Source organism: Macaca mulatta, chromosome 14, assembly GCF_049350105.2.
Source record: "Macaca mulatta isolate MMU2019108-1 chromosome 14, T2T-MMU8v2.0, whole genome shotgun sequence".
NCBI lineage: Eukaryota > Metazoa > Chordata > Mammalia > Primates > Cercopithecidae > Macaca > Macaca mulatta.
In genome coordinates, this window is record NC_133419.1 from 86,251,227 (window position 1) to 86,276,925 (window position 25,699).

Sequence of the window (25,699 nt, forward strand, 5' to 3'; positions counted from 1 at the left end):
ACACTTTCTTATGAAGCAAGCCAATCATCACAGAAAAGTACCAAACAAAATTTTAAGTGGCATCCAAGATTATTCATGAATCTCTTAACTATTACTTCCAAATAGTGACATATGTGTTAAGTAATCTTATGCTGCTTAAAATTATATATAATAATTTAGAAAAGGCATCTTTGTGAGTGAAACTGGCCTTTAACGTCTGTTTAAAGAAAAATATAAGCAGTGCTGCCAAAGATGAAAAGCTTATGTGAAATTAACAAAATACAATCTCAATTTTTCAGAAACCAAAGATGATTTGTTCTTTCATCAGGCACATAAAATGTATTATCTACCAAACTTATATAGAAAATGATCCCAGTTATGAGGCAAAAGAATCTGTATGCACAAGAGACTGAAAGGAAGGAAGCATGCCAAAATGTTTACTGTGGATATTCTACGGCTTATAGTTATAAGGGTGATTTTTCTTTTCTTCTTGATTCCTTTCAGGATATTCCAAGTTTTCTATAAATAGTATGTTTTACTTTTACAACTAGGGAAAAAAAGAAATATATAATGTTTAAAGGGCAAAACAATACAGCTGTTTATTTTAAGATGAAAAGCTCTGACCCCAAATCATCCATTTTACCTACATTCTGTCACTTTTACTAAAAGCAGAGTTCTACTCATCACAGTGAAAAAACAATGAATTAAAAGTAATTTCTGATGTTAACCCAAGTACCCAGTTAGACTCCTTAAGAATATAGAATTGTGTAATCAACTTAGATAGTTCAAAGTCCAGTGATATAACTAAGTTCTTTGACAACTGAGCACACGTTGTTTCCTTACTTATCTTTAAACATTCCTAGTCCAATTACTCCCTAGCATAATACCATGTATAAATGGGGATGAGTTTACAATGGTTTCTGTAACCAAAAAGTATTTCTATTCTGTCCTCTGCCACATATTTTTAAATTATCTTTTCCATTAGCAGAAATGGGCAACATAAACAATAAAGCATGTTAAGTCTGTTGCTACAAATTTACCTTGCGAAAATTTTTGTTCAGAGAGCAGATATCTGCATTATTTAAGGACATTTAGTCATTTGTAGCTATTATTTAAGGACATTTAGTCATTTGTAGCTAACACCTGAAGTAAACTACCCTAAGTCAATTTTTAATATTTCAGTCTAGACACAGTAGACAAACTATTTAAATATTTTATAATTTACTGTGTGTAGTTATTTGGCTTCAAAGAAAAAAAAGAGGGCTCACATTCTATTTAAATTAAGACATTAATATATTTTATAAAGCCCAAACCATAGTACACTAAGAGCCAGAGGGGTCTAGGAAATTGATCTCAGTGGGTATACAGCAAAGACAAAATCTGGAGGCAGACGCTAAAGGAAGTTGAGATAAATAAAATTCAAATCAGTATATTAACAGAACTACACAAATGTTTACAACACAGTAACTACACTTTTCAATTAGTTCATTGTGAAAACTGAGCAAAATATTCAACAATTTTGGGTCAACAAAAAGTATGGAGTATTTTAAGACAATAAAGAGTGACTGGTGTTGAGAGTACTGAGGCTACACATAAAGGTACTGAAATTCAAATCTGAAAAATACTGTGCTGGCCAAACATAACACTACAAATTTCTAAGGGAAGAATTCCCGTTTTGGTCCCTAGATTAGATGGTAAGTAAATTAAAAAAACAGCTCAGAAAAGCAGCAAAAATATTAACATTTACTAGAGTCTCAAAACTTTGTATTGGCTGTGAGTCTGGGGGAAAAAACACTTATAAATGTCATACTACCAATTAAACTTTCAAGAGTCATCAGAGTATTTAGCTTTAAAATTTTACTAAATCAGAGAGACCTTAAACTACACATTCAGAATGCTGAACTAGGTAATCACATATTAAAAAGATAATGACTCATTATTAGTAAATTACCCAGTCTGTTCTATCAAAGTAGTAGTTAAGGTCACCAAATCATGTTGGTGCCTTTGGTTCTGGAATTATAACTAGCTGTACTGTAGGAGCATCAGCACTTAAGTTTTATGCCAGTGGGAATACTCTTGGCTGCCTGGCTTCACAGGCACTGAATACACTTAAAATTATAAGAAACTGACTGGATTTAGTAAGTTCTGAATAATACAATAACCAACTGTATATTTATTATGAAGTTAAGAGCCAATCTCCTACCCAAACCCTCTTCTATCAGCTGCACATTTCCCAAATGAGTAAGATAAAATGACTCAATCTAAACCAGGTGAAGGAATGTATTAACATAATCCAACAAAAATGAAATAAAACAATCCAGAGTTTTGAGTGTTTTTTTCACACTTGTAATAAACTGAAAAAATATTTCAATTAAGTAAAACAACGATATGCCACAAAAAGCCACTCCCATCATCCAGAATACTAAAGCCCTTATACAACACTAGATAAATTTTTATATAAAACAGTAGAAACTAGCATACCATTAATTAGAAACCTCAAAATATTCAAAAGACAGTATCAAGTACTCAAGAGAAAGCTCAAGAAGCCAAAACCTCAGAATCCATACATCCTGGTTGTTACCCTAAATTTTAATTAACTACCCACACATTTAATCATAATCAACTTTTTCAGAGATATACAAATCAATGCATCTATTTAAAAGGACTACTCTTTATCGTTAAGAACTTTACATTAACTTTTATATTCTACTCAGCAGGGTGTCTGTCTGTACTCCAAATTACCTCTCATGTTCCAGGAAATAAATACAAACTCATATGCCTTGTGATCACTGATGGCCTGCTTATGTAATTCTAGTCCACTAAATGTTAATTCCATAGAATATGCTCTTGATTATTTAAAAACTCTAATTAATTTCTTGATGAAATACTGTAATTCTCCAACGGTTACAATTTTGTAAAGATATGCAATAACTGAGTATCACTCCCATGAAAGACAAAAAAAGTGTAATTTTGTTCCAAGATTAACTTAGTCTCATGTATCTCTATTAAGTCTTTCAAGGATTCCAGAGAATCTTTTCATATCTCCATTTCTGGAAAGTGAAATCAGTATAGAAGTAATTTGGGAACTTGAAAATGGCATTCATTTTTTTCAGCAGATGCCAAATTTTTGACCGACATGGCTCTCACAATTACTTTGTTACCATCAGTCCAGTCAGTTAACAGGTTGTAGGAAAAGATTCCTTTTTGCAGACACTGCTAAGCTGTTTAAAGAGAAGAGAAAGAGATTAATTTAGTGATTATAAAATGCACAAATATTTAAAATATTTTGAACACTTTTTGTTGGATTATATCAGGTGTGACTACATTTTAACGAAAGTGGACTTTTTAAGATAAGTCTGGTCAAGGAAGTGCAGAAACAGTAAGTCAATATGATAGAAATAGGTCAAAATATGATGTGTTAGTTCAATTAATGTATGAACTCCTGCCACCATCGAAGACAAATATTAAAAAGCTACGTCTTTAGTCTAGTTCTGTATTTTACCATAGAGGCACATTTAGAAGAAAAACAAAAGGGTCACCCAAATACTAAATTGTTTTCAACCATTATAGTAAATAGAGCCAAACCTAGAAATTTCAAAAACAATCCATTTTATATGCCATAAATCTCCTTTATCCATGTGCTAATCATCCAGAACACAATTTTCTAAAAATAGTAAGACAACAGTTTCACATTAATCATAACTTTTTTAATTAACAAGTAGTGAGTCGGACACTTTAAGATATTGTTTACTACATACTGAAATAAACAGATCTGTTTAAATTCAGAAACCCAAACATTTACAGTAAAATGTGCTTACACATAAATATGACCAAATTTATTTAAAGCCCCTATTAGATAGATCCTAAATACATGCAATTACCATGTAAAAACCAGACCATGAAGTTGATGTAAAAAATGACAAAATCACTAAGTCACCAAAACTAGAAAAAAAAATGAAATGGAAACTGAGGAAAGACAGTTAATAAAACATAAGGAACCTAACAAAGCAGCTTTAAAAATAGGCCATACTAATCTTTCCATTTTCAAAAGTTCTTTATCAAGTAATTCCAAAAACTGCCATTTATAAAATGACATTCTAAAAATCTACACTTGGAATTTCAAAGCATCTCAATTCAGAAAGCTTTGACTGCTGTTTTCTCCCCAGCCCACAACTTCAAATAATGCAGGAAAAGTATTGACGTAAGGAAGAAAATATTCCAAGAGAATGTTATAGTTTTTAGAAAAATGAACTTACTGCTTTCCAGAACCTTTTAAGACCCACAGTCAGCATTAACAACAATCATTTTTCCTATTTTCATCCATTATTTTCCAATGTCATGTTAGAGATGAATAAATTCTTTGAGCCCATAACTAAAAGATCAACAAACCTGGTTTTATTATGACACCATATTTTTGTCATTGGTACTGCACAAAATTATATACAAAGAAATATATACAAAAATGTTCAAGTATTAGTTAAATTTCAATTCAAGGCTTCTGTTTCAAAAAAGCTACATTTAACATATTTCATAAAGATAGCACAAATTAGTCATTTCAAATAATCTTTCCAACTACTTTTGGTTTATATATATGTATATATATATATATAAAATTCAGTAGGCACTAAAAACCCATGCAGCTGCATTGTGAGGGGCTTGCTCCTGCCCTTAGGTATAAGCAGGTTCATCACTCCAAGTTGTGAGTTTGGCTACTACCCATCATGCTCAAGTGCAGTAGTAGATGATTTTACAAAATATGCTGTGATGCACTGGAAACCAAAGACCAATTCAGGTCTCAAATCGTATTATCTAGCAACAAAACATTTACAGTTGTGCAAGAACAAGGATTCCATTTTCATAACCAAATAACAACAAAATAAAACATGTGTAAGATAACTTACATCTTTGGACTGCTGGAAAATACTTTTTAATTATGAACATTTTAAAAATAAAAAACAGCAGAAGCCCTGATATTACCTCTTTTTCCTCATTTCTTATACTACCTTTTAAAATAAAGCAGGAAATGTGGCCAGCAGCTGGTCCCGTCTCTTCTGCCCCAACAGCTGTATCCACTTTAGCACAAAGAAAAACAAGGATGCTAAATACGTATATACTTTATCAAGCAGTGATGTTTCACAAAGAATTTCTTAATGCCTCTTACACTGAAGGACACCATAACTCAATTTATACAAATGGTTAATAGATTCAAGGGAAGAATAAATCCCACCTTTGGGAAAATAGTGCCAATCGTGTTATTTAAGTGGCCAGAAGCACTCAATTTAAAAAATTATTCTAAAATAAGACAAATACTTTTGAAATACAGAGAATAAGATTCTTTGTGAAGCCTCACTTTACACGTTTTCATTCACATTTCACAACCTTCAATATCTAATCATACATATATAAATTTAACCTAAAATTTTAATACAACAAAAATAACGATGTTCAACAATTTATTCATACTCAGTGATAGGGTAATCACTGCTGGTCCTCAAAGAAATATTAACCATTCTTATTCTCGAAGTAACTAAAACACAGAAGTCTGATATGCATGTTAATTTCCAACTTCTCTAATGGTGAGATACTAAAATCTGTTACTCCGTATAGACTGTTTCTATATCTCCTACTGAAAACTAAAAGGCATTGATATTTCAGAGGTACCTGTCACCTCCAGCAAAATAACTATCACATTTGTGCATGCCCCAAATACTTATTGTCAACCTCTGAAAAGTTGCCCTAAAATCGGAATTCCAATTTGCACCTTGTACAACTCGGAACTTCCATTCAACTTCACCTGTTTCACTGTCTCCAAACTGTATCTCTATAAGCAGGTTTCAGTGTACAGTTGGAACCGATGTCATCCAAGGCCATGTCCACACTGGGGACAGAAGAGCTAGGTACACGCAAGTCTGAATAAGGGGACACATTAATAGCTATTTCAACCAGAAGAGGCATCTTAAATACATTCTTGACCAGCACAAGTCTGTTTCCAGGGTGGACAGGGCCCAAATTAGATTTCCCTCCCACCTTCCAAAACAGGAAAAAAAAAAAACCACACACACACAGACTGAGATGTTGCCCATTAAAGTAGACTAAGCAGCAGAGCATGAGCGTTACGGGAAGAGATGGATCCTTACCAGGTTGTGAGGCGGGAACGACTGTTCTGTAACCCCTACAACGGAGCCTGGCAGGAAGGAAATCACCTAAAAAAGAAACTGTCAGAGAGATTTAATAGTCACATGTTATCATTAGGAGTTGGTTACTGTGTCACATTCATGCTTTTAGCTAAACACTTTAAGATTCAATATTACTTTTTTTCTCTCCTCTGAAATGTGTCCGGTGAAGATGTCCCACTAAGGTAAGTTTGACATGGTGTAAGGGAGTTGAAAGGGGTAAACGCGGATAAAGAGCAGATTACTTGACCCTACATTTTAAGAGAAGACGACGCCTTCCGGGCGCACGCCGAGCAGAACTCCACCGACACCTTATCCTTGTCCACATGGAGACAGACTCCTCCCGCCGAGTCGTCCTCTTCCAGCAGGTCCTGCTTCTGCTTTCCCACCGGCAGAGCGTAGTCGTGGTCACCGGCGGGCGAGTCTCTGAAGAGCGAGGTGGTCAGCCGCAGTCCCACGCCGCTCAGCCGGCTCAGCAAGCGAGCCAGTCCAGTCTCGTTGGCTAAGACTGCCCGTAGGTAGCGACTCTCCTCCTGCAGTGCCTGTACGCGTTTGCCCAGCTCCCGATTCTCGGCCCGCAGTTCCTGGTTCTCGGCTGCCAGACCCCGTACTCGACTCTCCAGCCCCATCACGTACTCCTTCTTCTTCAGCCGATTAAGGCGGGCAGCGGCCGCCGCCGCCTTCCGGGGACTCTTTGTCGCCGCCTGGTTGTTGTCGTTACCGCTGCCGCCACCGCCGCCTCCTGGAGACTTTTTCCGCCTCTTTTCGGCGCTGCCACTGTCACTGCTGCTGCTGCAGCCTCCGATACCGTTTAACAGCCTCTGCAGCAGGTCAGAGAAGCGCTGCATTTCAGCAGCCGCGGCCTCATCGTCATCCTCCCCTCTCCACAGGCCGCCGCTATCCGAGCCTCCGCCAGACGAGGAGAGAGGCCCCGGCGAGCTAAGCCCGGGGTCCAGGTGCCAGTCCGGTTGCCGGGGGTCCAGGAGATCCGCCAGTTCCAGCCCAGACAGAAAGTCCATATCCTCCGTTTCTTCTCCGGGGAGGCTGGCGATCGCTTCCTCCTCCATCTCCTCGGGCGAGGGCGCGCGCACGGCCACCCTGCCGCGGCTCCCCCTCCCGGCTTCCAACTCCCCTTCGTCGCCAAGCTGCTGCTTGCGGCCGGGAGATCCGGCCGCTGCTGTCTCCTCCCCCGCTGCCGCCCGGGTGAGGTCCGAGGGCAGCGAGCAGGTTGCAGCCGGGGCTGGGCTCTCACTGCGGGTTGGGGAGTTGCTGCCCGAGGCTGCCAGCAGCTTGGTCAGGCTATGCCTCATGAGGGCCGGCGGCGGGCCGCGGTAGGCCCTGGCCGCTAAGAGTGGGCCTCACGGGCCCCAAGGATCCCGCGCCCCAGGGTGGGTAGCCCCCGGCACTGGCCGAAACGAAATGCAGGGAAAGGTCCGAGTAGCCTCCCGCCTCAGTTGGCTAGTCGACCCCCCGCGCCAGGGCGCAGGGAGGGTCGGGAGAAAGAAGCGGTGAGGCCCACTGATGACTCGACCGCACCACCCAGACAACGGCCTGGCCGGAAGTCAGTGGTTTTCGCCCCAGCCCCGCCCACCGCGTTTCGCGCGCCACCAGGCCGTAATATCGCGAGGTTTTAGGGTGCTTTGGAGTGGGAATAATTCCAGCTTTCTAGTGACGTCATAATAACTGCAGCAAAAATAACAACAGACTCTAGATTTATCCACCCTAATTCAATAATACCGCCCAATACCCAGACTCAACAGTTCAACACACTGTTTTGCCATATTTGCTTTATCTTTACATAAATGCTTGTAAATTTTTTTTGCTGAATCATCCTAAAGTTGCAGGTAAGACACCACACCCCTGCGTACTTCAGTGTGCATCTCTAAAACTAAGGACTTTTTTTCATAATCATAATACTATTACCAAGTCTTCAGAAAATTAACAATCGTTTACTAATACTATTTAATACCTGGGCCATACTAGATGTCCTCAGCTGGATAATGGATATGCTAATTACCCTAACCTGATCACTACATTCCATATGTATGGAAACATCACTATGTACCCCATGAATGTGACAGTTATTATTTGTCAATTAAAAAAAAAAAAAAAAGGAATGTAGAATACAACGTTCCTTACAAAAATTGTCTTCGGTTGTTCATGCCATTTTTTACAAGTAGGTATTTTCACTTGAGCCAAAATCCAGTCAGTACTGACTTACTGCATTTGGGTAACGAACAAAAACTCTGACAAATAGAGCCAGAAAAGGCTATGAAGAGAGGGTACTCATACTTGTACGCCTGAAAACAAAGACTGCAAAACCACAACGTTGCACAAAAACCATCATGACCTTATACAAAACCTCTGCAAGGATGTCTGCCCAGAAGCTGCCTGTCCAACCTTGAACTGACGTCACCCTTGTTATTGACCTTTGTAGTCAAGATAATTATTTCAAAACAATGTGTAACCATCCTCATTTTTTTTCCTTTAAAACCCTTTGTCTTCCTTCGTCTTCCTGCATGCACACATAGTTTACTATGGCATGCGTTTTCCCATTGAAATGCTCTATTTTCAATGCACATCTTTTATTTTAGAGACCTTTTCTGTTTGTTATTTAGGTTCACATCCCACAAGGGATTTGAGATTTGAAGCAGTTTACAAATACAGATATTTAGGTTCATATCCCACAAGAGATCTGAGATTTGAAGCAGTTTACAAGTACATTAGAATATAGTAAAACAAAACATTTTGAATTTTTAAAAAGCAAGGCCAAAAAAAAAGATGAACTAGGAAGAGAAGGAGTTCTGAAAGGGGAAACGGTTAATATTGGAATTGGATGGATGCAATATCTTACTCAGTTGTTTGAGTTGGGCTAAAATTGTTTCCTGACAGCCCAAACAAAAAAAGAGAAATGAATTTTCCTTTGTTCATAAGTAAAGTATATATGAATTCTTTAACCACTTTTCTAGTTCTTAAATCTTAAAGAAACTTCTCTATAGGATACTGAATAATGTAGCAGATATCCTCTAGGATAGCTGCTTCTATACAGTATTTCTTAAGAGAGACAGAAAGCAAGTTCCAGGAAAGTTGAACACTGACAGGTCCTAAATATTGAGAAACGTGCTTGGTACACTGCACAGGCTTCAACAAATATTTATTGAGTGAGTGAACAAAGTCTACAGTTTTGACTGAAGGCATAACACTAAAGCTCAACTGAATGAAAACAATTATTTCAAGGTGTGAAAAAAGTATGACCTGTGGTATCTAGAAGAATAAATAAAAGGACTCCTTGTCTTGCTTAACATTCCATTAGGAAAGATTTTGCTAAAGAACAACAGCACACAGTTCAAGGTGATATATGTATACTCTGGCCTCCCTTGAGTACAGGTGTTTTGTATGGCTGGTAATCCCATTCAACTGCATTTTCCCCTTAGGCAAAATTCAATATTATTGATTGATTTATTATATTTTTTAAACTACAAAATTCTGTTTTAAATACACATGATTTGGCCAGGTGTGGTGGCTCACGCCTGTAATCCCAGCACTTTGGGAGGCCGAGGCAGGAGGATTGCCTGAGCCCAGGAGTTTGAGATCAGCCTCGGCAACATAGAGAGACACCAACCCCCCCACCACCAACCCCCACCCACCACCTTGCCTGGCTAATTTTTTGTACTTTTAGTAGAGATGGGGTTTCACCATGTTGGCAAGGCTGGTCTTGAACTCCTGGCCTCAGGTGATCTGCCCGTCTCAGGTGATCCACCTGCCTCCGCCTCCCAAAGTGCTGGGATTGTGGGCGTGAGCCACCGCAACCTCCCAAATTTGCTTTTCCTTGATTATTGGAAGGTTGAATGTTTGTCACATGACCAACTGACTTCTAACGTGAATAGGATTTTCACTTCCCTAACCCATTTATTTATCTTTGAAGTAGGGGAAAACGTTCTTCAGGGAAGATGTTTGTCTTTTTTCTTCTTGATTTATGTGAACTCTTTACATTATAAGGAAAACATCCCTTTGCCTCTTATATTTTCCAACTTTTTAAAAAAATAATTTTACGATTTACTAGGGGTGGAGTTGTAAAGTTCTTTCTTAGGCTGTAATTTTTAAATAGTCAATTTATCAAAGACCAGGCTCAGCGGCTCACACCTGTAATCCCAGCACTTTGGGAGGCCGAGGCAGGCAGAACACTTAAGGCCAGGAGTTCGAGACCAGCCTGGCCAACATGGTGAAACCTCATCTCTATTAAAAATACAAAAAATTAGAAAAAAATTTAGCCAGGTGTGGTGGCACATGCATGTAATCCCAGCTACTTGGGAGGCTGAGGCCCAAGAATCACTTGAACCTTGGAGGCGGAGGTTGCAGTAAGCCAAGATTGTGCCACTGCACTCCATCCAGCCTGGGCGACAGAGTAAGACTATGTCTTAGAAGAAAAAAAAAAAATCCACTTATCAATTCATTGAATAATCCATACTTGTCCCACTGACTTCCCAACATGTGTGCCATATATTAAATTCTTACATACACTTGGATCTATTTCTGGTCTTTATCTATTTTATTGATCAGTTCTGCAATTCCAGAAGCAAAATCACTCCACTTTTTATTGGAGTTTATATTACATTTTCATATCTCATATGGCAAGTCCCTCTTTGTCACTTTTATTTTCTCAGAATTTTCTAGCTATACTTAAGTATTTATTTCTCCACATAACTTTAGAAGACTTTCCAAGTTCAAAAAAGCTAGAATTTTTATGGAAATTGCATTAAATGTATTCATTTCTTTTATCTAGTTTTTATGCAAACTTTACCTAGTTTTTATGCAAACTTTGCATAAAATAGATTATTTCTTCCGTTCTATTTCTAAATGGTTATTGTTACTATGTAGGAGAGCTATTTATCTTTTTTGTTAAATTTTTAACTCACTAGTGCACCAAACTTTCTTGTTTTAATTTTCAGCTTATCAATTTTTAATAATTACATAACCTTATATATAACTATTTTGCTTTCTTCCTTGCAATATTTATTATTATCTTGACTGATAATATAATAGCACTTTCAGATTCATGTCTAATAATAGTGTTTATAGCAAACTTCCTTGTCTTATTCCTGACTTTAACAGAAATGCCTTTACTATCTAGCTATTGACTTGAGATTAGTATTTTTATTAGATTAAGAAACATGCTCCTATTTGTATTTTACATGGAAATTTTAACAACATGAATGGCTGTTTTATTAAATGACTTGCAGCATGTGTCAGGATTCAACTATACTCCAAATCTTTGGAGGGAAGGAGGTATAAAGCCATGTAAAAACTGTGTAAGGTTCACTAGCTTAAGATAATTGTGAGAGAAGCCTAAACTTTATAACTCTGTGTATTGGGTTTTGTATATTGGGGAGGCAGTTTGAAAAACATCTGTTCAGCTTCTCGTAGCTAAATAAAGGTTTTGCAAAACTTGACCCATCTCACGTACCTACATTATTCTGCATCTGTCTAGAATTGCAAGATCAAAGCAAGAAAATAATTTATTCAGTCATTCTACACACACACACACACACACACGGTCTACTTTGAGCTAGATCCTGTTATAAGCATTGTGGGTATAATGATGGGCAAGGTCGATAAAGTTCTCATGGAGCCGACTTTGTAATGAGAGAAGACAGAAAATAAATAGGAAAGTTTTATAAAAATGCTATACAGAGATTTTTTTAAAGGGTCACCCAATTGAAAATAAATCTATAATTATTTTAGATTGGATAGCCAATGGACAATTCTCTGAGGAAATAAAATTTCAGCTGAAACCTCAGTAGTGTGTTAAGAAATAAAGACAAAAAGGTTGGAGCAGAGTGGGTAAGAAGAGACATCATAGGACATGTGTTTGTATACACACTATTTACAACTGAATTAATTAAACGTTTTTTGTTTGTTTGTTTTGAGACAGAGTCTCACTCTGTTGCCCAGGCTAGAGTACAGTGGCATGATCTCAGCTCACTGCAACCTCTGCCTCCTGGGTTCAAGCGATTCTCCTGCCTCAGCCTTCCAAGTGGCTGGGATTACAGGTGCTTGCCACCATGCCTGGCTAATTTTTGTATTTTTTAGTAGAGACAAGGTTTCACCATGTTGGCCAGGCTGGTCTTGAACTCCTGACCTCATGATCTGCCCATCTCAGCCTCCCAAAGTGCTGGGATTACAGGTGTGAGCCACCATGCCCGGCCTAATTACATGTTTGTAAATACACAAGCATTTCATTGGAATTTGAAAGAAGAAAAATCCTGAAAGTTTCTAGCAAGCATGTAATACAAAATGAAAATTAATTTAAGACATGTAGGGCCACTGATACTTTGTTTCACATTCTTTATTTCCTCTTAACATTTTAATCCCCCCGCAATAAGATCCCAAGGTTTTTTGTTTGTTTGTTTGTTTGTTTTTTGAGACGGAGTCTCGCTCTATCACCCAGGCTAGAGTACAGTGGCGCGATCTCTGCTAACTGCAAACTCTGCCTCCCGGGTTCACGCCATTCTCCTGCCTCTGCCTACTGAGTGGCTGGGACTACAGGTACCCGCCACCACACCCAGCTAATTTTTTGTATATTTAGTAGAGACGGGGTTTCCCTGTGTTAGCCAGGATGGTCTTGACCTCCTGACCTCGTGATCCACCTGCCTCAGCCTCCCAAAGTGCTGGATTACAGGCGTGAGCCACTGCACCAGGCCTCTCAAGTTCTTTAACCATAGATTTTCCAAACATAGGAAAAGAATGTCAACTCATCCCCTGAGACATGCATACATAAATTTTTCAGCTGGAGCACCAGAATACAATGTAGCATCAATATCTAGATAGATTAGAAGAAGAGGTTGTCAGCTAAGAGTGAAGAGGAGGATAGGAGTTGATATAGATTAGATTGTGTCCCTCAAAAATGACATGTCGAAGTCCTAATCCCTAGTACCTTAGAACGTGACCTTATTTGGCAATAGGATTTTTACAGAGATAATAAAGCTAAAATTAGCTTATTAGGGTGGGTTCTAATTCAGCATGATTTTTGCCCTTATAAAAAGAAAACATTTGTACATAGAGACAAACACAAAGGGAAGACAATGGAAAGACACATAGGTAGAGGATAAGCATGTGTATTAATCCATTCTCACACTGCTGCAAAGAACTGCCCAAAACTGGGTAATTTATAAAGAAAAAGAGGTTTAATGGACTCACAGTTCCACATGGCTAAGGAGGCCTCACAATCACGGTGGAAGGCAAAGGAGAAGTAAAGACATGTGTTACATGGTGGTAGGCAAGAGAGCATATGTAGGGGAACTGCCCTTTACAAAACCATCAGATCTTGTGAGACTTATTCACTACAGTGAGAACAGCATAGAAAAAACCTGCCCCCATGATTCAATTACTTCCCACTGGGTCCCTTCCACAACATGTGGGGGTTATGGGAGCTACATTTCAAGATGACATTTGGGTGGGAACTCAGCCAAACAACATAATTCTGCTCCTGGCCCCTCCCAAATCTCATGTCCTCACATTTCAAAACCAATCATGCCATCCCAACAATCCCCCATTCAGCATTAACTCAAAAGTCCACAATCCAAAGTCTCATCGGAGGCGAGGCAAGGCAAGTCCTTTCTGCCTACAAGCCTGAAAAATCAAAAGCAAGTTAGTTACTTCCTAGATACAATGCAGGTACAGGCATTGGGTAAATACACCCATTCCAAATGACAGAACTTGGCCAAAACAAAGGGGCTACAGGCCCCATGCAAGTCCATAATCCAGCAGGGCAGTCAAATCTTAAATCTCCATAATGATCTCCTTTGACTCCATGTCTCACACCCAGGTCACACTGATGGAAGAGGTGTGTTACCATGGCCTTGAGCAGCTTCATCCCTGTGGCTTTGCAGGGTCCAGGCCCTCTCCTGGCAGCTTTCATGCATCGGCACTGACTGCAGCTTTTCCAGTGCACAGTGCAAGCTGTTGATAGAGCTACCGTTCTGGGGTCTGGAGGACCGTGGCCCTCTTCTCACAGCTCCACTAGGCAGTGCCCCAGTGTAGACTCTGTGTGGGAACTCTGACCCCACACTTCCCTTCCGCACTGCCCTAGCAGAGGTTCTCCATGGAAGCCCTGCTCCTGCAGCAAACTTATGCCTGGACAGCCAAGTGTTTCCATACATCCTCTAAAATCTAGGGGGAGGTTGCCAGACCTCAATTCTTGACTTCTATGCACCCAGAGGCTCAATATCACATGGAAGCCGCCAAGGCTTAGGGCTTGCACCCTCTGAAGCCATAGCCTGAGCCTGTACCTTGGCCTCTTTTAGCCACAGCTGGAGCAGCTGGGATGCAGGGCACCAAGAACCTAGGCTGCACACAGCATGGGGCCCTAGGCCCAGCATATGAAACCATTTTCTATTCCTAGGCCTCTGGGCCTGTCATGGGAGGGGCTGCTTCGAAGATCTCTAACATGCCCTGGAGACATTCTCTCCATTGTCTTGGTGATTAACCTGTTGCTCCTGGTTACTTATGCAAATTTCTGCAGCCAGCTTGAATTTCTCCCAAGAAAATGGGTTTTTTCTTTCCTACTGCAACATCGGGCTGCAAATTTTCCAAACTTTTATGTTCTGCTTCCTCTTGAATTCATTGCTACTTAGAAATTTCTTCTGCCAGATACCTAAATCATCTCTCTCAAGTTCAAAGTTCCACAAACCTCTAGGGCAGGGGCAAAATGCCACCAGTCTCTTTGCCAAAGCATAAGAAGAGTCACCTTTGCTCCAGTCCCCAACAAATTCGTCATCTCCATCTGAGACCACCTCAGCTTGGACTTCTTAGTGTTATCACATCAGCATTTTGATCAAAGCCATTCAACAAGTCTCTAGGAAGTTCTAAACTTTCCCACATGTTTCTGTCTTCTTCTGAGCCCTCCAAACTATTCCAATCTCTGCCTGTTACCCAGTTCCAAAGTTGCTTCCACATTTTAAAGTATCTTTACAGCAGCGCCCCACTACCCAGGACCAATTTACTGTATTAGTCCATTCTCACACTGCTATAAAGAACCGCCTGAGACTAGGTAATTTATAAAGAAAAAGAGGTTTTATGGACTCACAGCTCCACATGGCTAGGGAGGCCTCACAATCATGTGGGAAGGCCAAGGAGGAGCAAAGGCATATCTTACATAGTGCAGGCAAGAGGGCATATGCAGGGAAACTGCCCTTTATAAAACCATCAGATCTCGTGAGACTTATGCACTATCATGAGAACAGCAAGGGAAAAACTCTCCCCCATGATTCAATCACCTCCCACCAAGTCCCTTCCACAACATGTGGGGATTATGGAGCTACAATTTAAGATGACACCTGGGTGGAAACACAGCCAAACTGTAACAACCATGTGACTGGAATGATGTGTCTACAAGCCAAGGAATGCCAAGAATTGCCAGCAAACATCAGAAACTGGAAGAGGCAAGGAAAAATTCTCCCCCAAAGCCACTGGAGAAAGCAAGGCCTTGCCAACACCTTGGTTTTGGACTTCTAGCCCCCAGAACCATGAGACAATAAATTTCTGTTATTTTAAACCACCTGATTTTGGGTACTGCTTTGTCATGGCAGCCATTCAGTAAAACTGTTAAAGGAGATGAAGAGAGGCTAACCAAATATGCCAAGAATCTAGCTGAGCCTGTTGTATCATTCAGTGCTCAACTACAGGAAACAGAAACCAACTTAGCTACTTTAGGAGGAATGAAATTTAATTCAGAGAATGTAGTGCTTTAAAAGTCATTGGAAAGACTGGAGGGAGGAGTGGGCATTAGACTGGATTATCAAGAATGCCTCTCAGCACAATATTGCCAAATAGGCCCACTTGGTAGCTACTATCTCTGCCCCAGTTGGAAAAGTGGTAAAATAGACAGCTGGAATGTTGACTTCAAAAAACTCTGCTTTAGCTGTGATTTAGGGATAAGGAAAACTGCTGCTCCCCAAATTCTCAACCCCAACTATTCCTTTCTTTCTTTCTTTCTTTCTTTTTTTTTTTTTTTTGAGACGGAGTCTCACTCTGTCACCCAGGCATGAGTGCAATAGCTTCATCTCGGCTCACTGCAACCTCCACCTCCCGGGTTCAAGCAATTCTGCCTCAGTCTCCCGAGTAGCTGGGATTACAGGTGCCTGCCACCATGCCCAGCTAATTTTTGTATTTTTAATTGAAACGGGGTTTCACCATATTGGTCAGGCTGGTCTTGAACTCCTGACCTCAGGTAATCCACCCGCCTTGGCCTCCCAAAATGTTAGGATTACAGGTGTGAGCCACCACGCGCAACTCAACTCCAACTATTGACTATCTATTGCTACCTAACAAGTTACCCAAAACTTAAAAAAGGACAAACATCCAAGAATAAGCACTTGTTTATTACTGTGGTTTAAAACAATAAACATTTATTGTTGCTCACATTTTCTGTTGGTCAGAAATTTTTAAGTGGCTTAGCTAGGTAGTTAGTTCTAGCTCTGAAATCCTCATGTGGTTTAGTCAGATTTTGGCTTGGACTGCAGTCCTCTGGAAAGCTTGAATGGTGCTAAAGAATCCGCTTCCAAGTGACTCGTTCATATGGCTAACTCGTTGGCCATGAAGGGAGGTTTCAGTTCCTCCTCCATGTGGGCCCATCCACAGAGCTGTGTGAGTGTCTACACTTCACAGTGGCTGTCTTCACCTAGAGCAAATGGTCCATGAGACCAAGGAAGAAGCACCAATGTCTTTTATGACCTAGCCTCAGAGATGATATACCATCACTTATGTAAGATTCTTTTGGTCACATGAGTCAGACCTTATTCGTGCTGGGAGAGGATGAGACAAGGACATGAATACTAGGAGACAAGAATCATTAGAAAGCCTGTCTTAAGGGGCTGGCTACCACATCCTATAAAGTTAGTGAATGGACATCGAGATGCTGTTGCAGAAAAACCTGATGTCTCCACAAGAATATACTTGGAAGCTATAGTGGCAAAAGGAGGAAACCAAGGATCCTTGCCTCATTTGCACCTTCCAAATATGGCTGCAGAGGAGTCTGGCAAATATAGTTTGTTTCTGTGCTTCTTTTGTTTCAGCTTTTACATTTCTGCAACACAGAAAAGCACATTGAAAGGGGGATTGGAATAGATGAGTCCAAGTCTATCAGATCTCCCCAAAGATCATGACTTTATGGTACTCCAGCACCAATATACATTTACTGGATTTTCTATAGCAGACAACTGAAGCAGTGATAGCAGGGAATGGGTTAGTGTTTTTCTGAGTAGATATAGTAGAATGACAAATGTACAGGCATACCTCGGAGGTACTGCAGATTTGATTCCAGACCACCACAATAAAGTGAATATCATAATAAAGTGAGTCATGTGAATGTTCTGGTATTCTAGTGCATATAAATGTTTACACTATACTGTAGTCTACTGCGTGTGCAACAGCATTATGTCTTTGAAATGTGCATACCTTAAGTTAAAAATATTTTATTGCTAAAAATGCTAACAATCATCTGAGCCTTCAGCGAGTCATAATCCTTTTGCTGGTGGAGGGTCTTGTCTCAATGTTGATGACTACTGACTCATTAAGGTAGTGGTTGCTGAAGGTTGGGGTAACTGTGGCATTTCTTAAAATATGACAATAAAGTTTGCAGCATCAATTGACACTTCCCTTCATGAAAGATTTCTCTATAGCACATGATGTTGTTTGATACCATTTTGCCTATGGGAGAACTTCTTTCAAAATTGGAGTCAATTCTCTCCAACCCTGCTGCTGCTTTATCAACTAAGTTTATGTAATATTCTAAATCCTTTGTTGTCATTCAAACAATGTTCACAGCATCTTCACCAAGAATAGATTCCATTACAAGAAACTATCCATTTTTCTTGGCTCAACCATAAGAAGAAACTCCTCATCCAATCAAGTGTTATCATGAGATTGCAGTAATTCAGTCACATCTAGCTCCAACTTTAATCCTAGCTCCCTTCTTACTTCTATCACATCTGCAGTTATTTCCTCCACTAAAGTCTTGAATCCTTCTAAGTCATCCATAAAGGATGGAATCCTCTTCCAAACTTCCAAACAAATGTTCTTAATGGCATCTAGAATGGTGAATCCTTTCCAGAAGGTTTTCAATTTATTTTGCTTAGATTGATGAGAGGAATCACTATGTATGGCAGCTTTGCCTTAATGTATTTCCGAAACAATAAGATTTCAAAGTTGCAGAACTCCTTGATTCATGGCCTGCAGAGTGGATGTTGTCTTAGCAGGCATAAAAACTTAAATCTCCTTGTAAATCTTAATTATAGCTCTTGAGTAACTAACTGCATTGTCAATGAGCAGTAACATTTGGAAAGGAATCCTTTTTTCTGAGCAGTGGTTCTCAACAGTGGGCTTAAAATATTCAGTAAACCATGCTGTAGATAGATATGCTCTCATTCAGGCTTTGTCATTCCACTTATAGAGTACAGGCAAAGCAGATTTGGCATAATTCTTGAAGGCCCTAGGATTTTTGGAAGGGTAAATATGAGCACTGGCTTCAACTTAAAGTCACCAGCTGCATTAGCCCATTAGCCCCTAATAAGAGGGTCAGCCTGTCCTTTAAAGCTTTGATGCCAGGCATTGACTTCTCTAACTACTAAAGCCTTAGAGGGCATCTTCTTCCAATAAAAGGCCTTTTTGTCCACAGTGAAAGTCTGTTGTTTAGTGTAGCCACCTTCATCAATTATCTCAGCTGGATCTTCTGGAAAACTTGCTGCTTCACCTTGCACTTCTATGTTATAGAGATGGGTTTTTCTCTCTAACTTGGCTGTGGTGCTTTTACTTCTCATTGCTAATTCCAAATCATTTCTTCTCCTCTCTCCTTCAGAATATCCAAACCTCATGAACCAACCTCTGCTAGCTTCTGCTAGCTTCCAGCTTTTCTTCTGCAGCTTCCTCACCTCTTTCAGCCTTCATAGAATTGAAAACAGTTAGGGCCTTGCTCTGGGTTTGGCTTTGGCTTAAAGGAATGTCATGGCTGGTTTGATCTTCTATCCAGATCACTAAAACTTTCTCCATGTCAGCAATAAGGATGTTTTATTTTCCTATCATTCATGTGTTTACTGAAGTGGCCCTTTTTAATTTCCTTCAAATTTTTTTCCTTCAAAAATGTTTCCTCTGCATTCATGACTTGGCTAACTGGTGCAAAAGGCCAAGCTTTCAGCCTGTCTCTGCTTTCAACACACCTTCCTCACTAAGTTTAATCATTTCTAGCTTTTGGCTTAAAGTGAGAGATGTATAACTCTTTCACTTGAACACTTAGAGGCCATTGTAGGATTATCAATTGGCCTAATTACAATACTGTTGTGTCTCAGGAATAAGGAGACCCAAGGAGAGGGAGAGAGACTGGGGAATGGCCAGTCAGGGGCAGTCAGAACACACACAACATTCATCAATTAAGTTTGCCATCTTATATGGGTACTGTTCACAGCACCCCAAAACAATTACAATAGTAATATCAAAGATCAATGATCACAGATCCCCATGACAGAGACATTAATAATGAAAAAGCCTGAAATAATGTGAGAGTTACAAACCACAGAGACACAAAGTGAACACATGCTGTTGGAAAAATGGTGCTGATAGACATGCTCAACTTATGGTTGCCACAAACCTTCAATTTGTAAAAAATGCCATATATGTGAAGCAGAAGAAAGTGAAATGCAATAAAACAAGGTATACCAGTAGCACAAAGATGAGGGTGCTCATTTTACTATAGTTTGCCTGTTTACCCATGAAGTATAATGTGTAAGGGGTAGTGAGACAGGACATTATGACTGGATGAAAATTGAAGAATCAGGTGATTGACGATGTCTACGGCACTGCTGGATTGTGTTTACAAGCCCTACATGCATATTTGCATGAAATGTGCAATTCCCAGTGTGCTAGCTGTATTATATTTCCACTCCTCTAACTCCTTCTCAAGAAAGCATTTCTAAATGCAACTGAATGAGAATTATACTATTGTGGACTAATGTGGAATACATTTTGTTTTATTTTAAAATGACCATCATTTGTAACCAACTGAAATAGTGAGAAATTACTAGTATATGTCCTAACTAATCAAACCTCACAGTTGCTGCCACTCAAGTTGAGAATTGCTATTTCAGTGGGGGAAAGGCAGTAGGCATAGAAGTTTGAGCATGAAAGATTTGGAAGGCTAGGAAAAAAGCTTCTTAGATTCTGATAGCAAGAACTCCACTTCTCAAGTGGAAGTTGTTTCCTCTCTCACCACAACGGGCACCTCGGAGTCAGAACTTGGCTGTTGTGCTCTTACTTCTCATTGCCAATTCCAAATCATTCCTTCTGCTCTCTCCTTTAGAAACCCCCAAAGCTTTTAAAATTTAAATTTCTTAAATACTGAAAATTTGTACTCTGACACAAAACAGAAGAGAATAGTACACAGAATCCTTATAGACCCATCATCCAGATTTAACATTATCAAGATTTTTCCACACTTGCTTTATCTCTTTTTTTATTACTGAAATATTTTAAAGTAAATAAATCCTAGACATCATGTCGTTTCATCCCTATACATGGCAGTGTACATCCTCAACTATAATGTCATTTTTTCTTTTCTTTTTTTTTTTTTTTTTGGAGACAGGGTGTCACTTTGTCACCCAGGCTGGACTGCAGTGGCTCAAACATGGCTCACTGAAGCCTCGACCACCCTGGGCTCAGGTGGTCCTCCTACCTCAGCCTCCTGAGTAGCTGGGACTACATTTGCAAGTCACCACACCGGCTATTTTTTCTATTTTTTTTTTTTTTTTTTGTAGAGACGGGATTTCGTCATGTTGCCCAGGTTGGTCTCATGCTCCTGGGTTCAAGCAATCCTCTTGCCTCGGCCTCCCAAAGTGCTGGAATTATAGGCGTGAGCCACCGTGTTTGACTGTAAAATCTTTTTTTTTTTTTTGAGACAGAGTGTCGCTCTGTCACCAGGCTGGAATGCAGTAACGCAATCTTGGCTCACTGCAACCTCCGCCTCCCAGGTTCAAGCGATTCTCTTGCCTCAGCCTCCCAAGTAGCTGGGATTACAGGCGCCAGCCACCACAACTGGCTAATTTTTTTGTATTTTCAGTAGAGGAGGAGTTTCACCATGTTGGCCAGGCTGGTCTCAAACTCCTGACCTCAGGTGATCCACCCGCCTTGGCCTCTCAAAGTGCTGGGATTACAGGTGTGAGCCACCAGCCTAAGTCATTTTTTTCTATAACCACAACACCATGATTACAACTAATAAAATTATTATGGATTTCTTGATATCATTTAGTCCACATTCAGTAGTCTCAAAAATGTCGATCTACAGATAACTTAATCAGGATCCAAACAATTCTACACATTCCAGTTGGTTGTTATGTCTCTTAAATTTCTTTTAATCTAGGACAGCAATCCCCCACTCCCTTTCCGAAATGCCTTTTGTGTGAAACCAGGTCAATTGTCCTATTGAATGTCTCATATTTTAGATTTGTCTGCTTTCTTGTGATGTTATTTTACTCATCCCAATAGCCCACATATTTTCTGTAAATGGGAAGTTAGTTCTTAGGGCTTAATTATCTTAAGGTTCAACATTTTTGGCAAGAATACTTCCTAGGAGGTGCTGCTCTGCATACTGCATTATACCAGGAGGCACACAATACTTAGCTGTCCTGTTTTACTGTACTAATGCTAAGATTGATCAATGTTTTCAAGTGGTGACAGTCTAATTCCCCCACTGCAAAATTCCCCATTAACCTTTCTCCTAATGGTTTCATCTAATGATAATCAGTTCCTAAGTTATTTCAGTCAAGGTTACACAATTATTTTTAAAATGCCTTTTTACTTTTATCTGGTATTATTCTGTGAAAAGCAACTTTCATTACTTAGAAGTCACTTTGTTTTCCTGAAATACAGAGAACAGGCAAAGTAGAATAAATGTTCAATTAATTCTCTTTAATTGTAATTAATCTTTTTGGGGGGTGTATCATGATATTCAGTGTTTCACTCAATTGTGGTTATAGATTTTGGTGCTCAAATCAATCATCTTTGGCCACTGAGAGCCCCTCCAATTTAGCTCTCTTGTCTATTTGACAGAACTCCATTAGTTTCTGATAGTTAATTTGCTTTCTGACACACCTAGATTTTTCAGGTTTATCTTGTACTTTTCCTACACCAGTTCTGAAATCAGTGTCTCCTCCAGGGAGCCTTTCTTCAATTTCGTGGAAAACAGTTTTGGGAGGCCAGAAACAGGCCCTAGGGATGCTCACTGCATTGGATTTTTATTGCTTCTAGGCATTTCAGTTGACAGAGCTAGGGAATATGTATTTTTTTTTTAACAGAAAAACTGTCAGGGATTTAGACTGGTATTTTAAATTCAAAGTAAACATTAAATAATATTTTACTTAACTTTTTAAATACCTGCACTTAAGTCTTGAAAATTTTCTCCCTAGCAACAATAACATAATCATTTTTTGCTTTCGCTTCAATATATATAAAAATGTTCATATAATTGCCAATATTACAACTAACAAGCTAATGAATGAAATTTACTAAGATTTCTTTGCAGTTCAATTTGTCCTTGGAATATACTCCATTAAGGATATTCATTGAAAATACTGTTTTCTAAAGCCTTTTGGATAATTCTTTTCTTTGTATGGTTATACCAATTTGAAATTCATGCCATGTCATCCTCTTATCTCTTCCTTACTGAAGATTTTAGCTTTCTGGTTACCTCTTCACCCACTAAGACCTAATTTAAGGTCACCCAGTAACAGTCAGGATTTGAATCTAGGCAGTCTTATGCCAATGCACCCTTTTGCTTACTACACTAATACTTCAGCTGGTTTGCTGATCATAGATCTGAGTTTCCAAAGGGCTCAGTCAAAGAGTTTGCATGGGAATGGTGGTGGGGGAGGGGAAGGATTGAGTAAGATTATGAAGGCTCAGACTTCTGGAAAGGACTAATGGAAATGTGGATGTGAGCATAATGGGATTAATCTGGCCAGAGAATCTCTTGAATCTATTTGGAGCTGCTTATTCTGTAGCCCTGAATGGTACAGTTGTTGGGAAAGGCAGTTTTCTTGATCAGGAACAGGAGGTACTGTGAAGCTTTCCAAGCTACTGTACTCTCATGTTTTCCTCTTCTCTTGGACAGTTTTTACACATTCTACAGATACCTTAAATCCATCTCCAGGAAAAGCTTCCTCTAATCACTCCTACATTAGGTTGGAGGACCCTGCTATGCACTTCCATGTCCTCCTATTGTTCAGCATTTTTCTCATCCAGAAAGATGCAAAGTCAGTGAAGATAAGGTCTCTATCTTGCTCACATTGTATCCCACCACTTAGCATAGTGTCTTGGCTAATAGACTCTCAATGAATATTTGTTAAATTAATGCAATATATTCAGTGAATGAGTTAGTAATTAGGATCAGAAAGATCAGAAATGAAAGATCAGAATGGCTGATCTACCTCCTCTACCTTTTGTTGGTATGTCAGCATAAAAACAAAAATGAATACCAAAAGCCTAAAAGCTTGAATATATAAGAAAACAGACTCTCTAAAATCTAAGATTTATACAGACATGTGAAAATCCATGAAAGAAGCTAACACACCCAAATCTTTAGGAGAGAAATACTAATCATTGAGAGGCATTCTTTAGGGAAGAAAAAGATATTGTCATTAGGCATATGTTGTTGAACATTTGTGAAAGCAGCAGCTTCCAGCTGAACGTTCTGACCCAGATCTGTCAGGCCATATTTGGCTTTATCTAAAATATGCCGTGCCTACCCAGTTCTTGGAGAGGGGAAAGTGTGCAGGCTTTTGAATCGCCTAAACAGAAATATATCTTATTGGGAAATTAAACAGATATATGGAAGATTCTTTTATTTTTGTTTTCAATTTTACTATCTTTTGAATAGGTAATATATTCACATAGTTCAAAAGTCAAATGATACAAAATGGTATACATTAAGAAGTTTCTTTCCCATTCCTATCCCTGACCACCTCATTCCCTTTATGCTTCCACACCACTAATAACAACTTTTTTTCTAATATTTATTTATGCAGCTGGAAATGTTTGCATGCTAATACCCCTCCTCCTCTCCCCCTTACACAGAATATAGTATTATATGGATATTGCTCTATAGCTTGTGTTTTTTTCTGCATATATCCTGGAGATAGTTCTATATCAATACATTAACATCTTCCTTTTCCTTTTGTTTTACAGTTGCACTGTGTTCCACAGTGTGAAGGATCCATAGTTCATATAACCTGTTCCGTATTGATGGTATGTAAGCTATTTCCAATCTTTTGCTGTAACAATGATGTAATGAATAACCTTAAACATGAAAACGAAGATTATTTTAGACTAGTACAAATAAGAGTGGATTACAGCATTAAGTGGGAACTGTCTGGCAAGTAGCTAAGGTAGGAGTCCCTCTGTGGGACTGGGGATTAAGGGTGTTGTGAGAGCACCGTAGTCAGTTGAATGTGTAATGAATGACCAGACAGATCTGTGCAAGAACAAGTTTTTTTCTTCGATTCATTTTTCCCAAGTGGAATAAACAGGAGGTTTTAGAGAGAACAGCATCAAGTAGGGAGACTCATCTGTAGAGCTCTAGGTGTCCCCTAAGTTTAATGTTTTTAGTGTTTAGAAAGTAACATCCAATTTACACAATAATTAGAAAAGCTTATTCTCAGCCACTTCCCCAAATTCCAGTAACTTTTTTAAGAGGCCAAGACTTGTGATTAAGGATTTAAAAAGGCTCCCTGTCTGATAAGGCTCTGGCAGTCTAAACAGATGTAGCACAGAAGGCACTATTGATGGACCATCCAACATCCATCCTCCTTCATTCCTGCTGGCAGAGCCCTGCCTTTGCCAGGTAGTCCCTTCCACTATGTGGCACAGACTGGCCTCATTCCCATCTCAGGGTGGATCCTGATTGGTCTAAATCAATCATGCTGGCAACATGCCCTATGAAGATGCTTGGCTGAGGTATTTGCATATGACCCAATTTTGGCCAATGACACTGGCAGACAAGCTGCCTGGAGGGGGAGGGTAGGCTTTTAGGGGAGCAGTTAAGAGTCATCGTCCTCTTTTCTTTGTGGGCAAAGAGGCGGTATCTCAAGTCTGCCCAGCTCTGTTGGTCTCCTCATAGTAGAAAGCAGAATATCCCTGACCTGACTCAGCCACAGCTACCTCATCGGTATCTAGGGAAAGGAGGGCTGAGTAGAACAGCAGGCACCTGGGCAGGTACTCCTTCAAACAACTTTCTTTAAATAATTGTTTAATATATGGAGTCAGGTTGACAAAGATTTTCTATTAATATTTTGTTTACTAGAAACAAACTAACTTGAATTCATTTTCTCTAACTGAAGCAGAGTTAGTATTCTGAAAATACCAGTCAGTTCACTTCTCCTGTAGCTCTCCTCTTTTCAAGCTCTCTTTCAGAATTTTTTGGAACCAGACAAGTTCCTTACAGCACACTGAAGAGCTCACAGTTTAGGTAACAAAAAGTCACACCTATCAGCTACACGGCACTACTCATA

At 39.5% G+C, this 25,699-nt stretch overlaps 2 protein-coding genes across 4 annotated transcripts in view; one reads left to right on the top strand and one right to left on the bottom strand.

Annotated features, from left to right (window-relative positions):
• TMEM126B (transmembrane protein 126B) overlaps nucleotides 1–9,625 on the top strand; it is a gene marked incomplete at its 3' end in the record, with an annotated part of 38,966 nt that extends 29,341 nt beyond the window's left edge. The window contains 1 exon segment of the mRNA NM_001267027.1: nucleotides 9,600–9,625.
• On the bottom strand, nucleotides 2,303–7,716 carry CREBZF (CREB/ATF bZIP transcription factor). Of its 3 annotated transcripts, XR_013403193.1 has the most exons (4): nucleotides 6,408–7,716; nucleotides 6,117–6,194; nucleotides 4,983–5,051; nucleotides 2,303–3,200 (listed from the first exon to the last, which is right to left on the bottom strand). XR_013403193.1 is itself a non-coding variant. In NM_001266648.1 (1 exon segment), a coding segment is annotated over 1 exon segment (1,059 nt). In that variant the 5' UTR covers nucleotides 7,463–7,688; the 3' UTR covers nucleotides 4,600–6,403.
• Nucleotides 9,626–25,699: the final 16,074 nt, after the last annotated feature.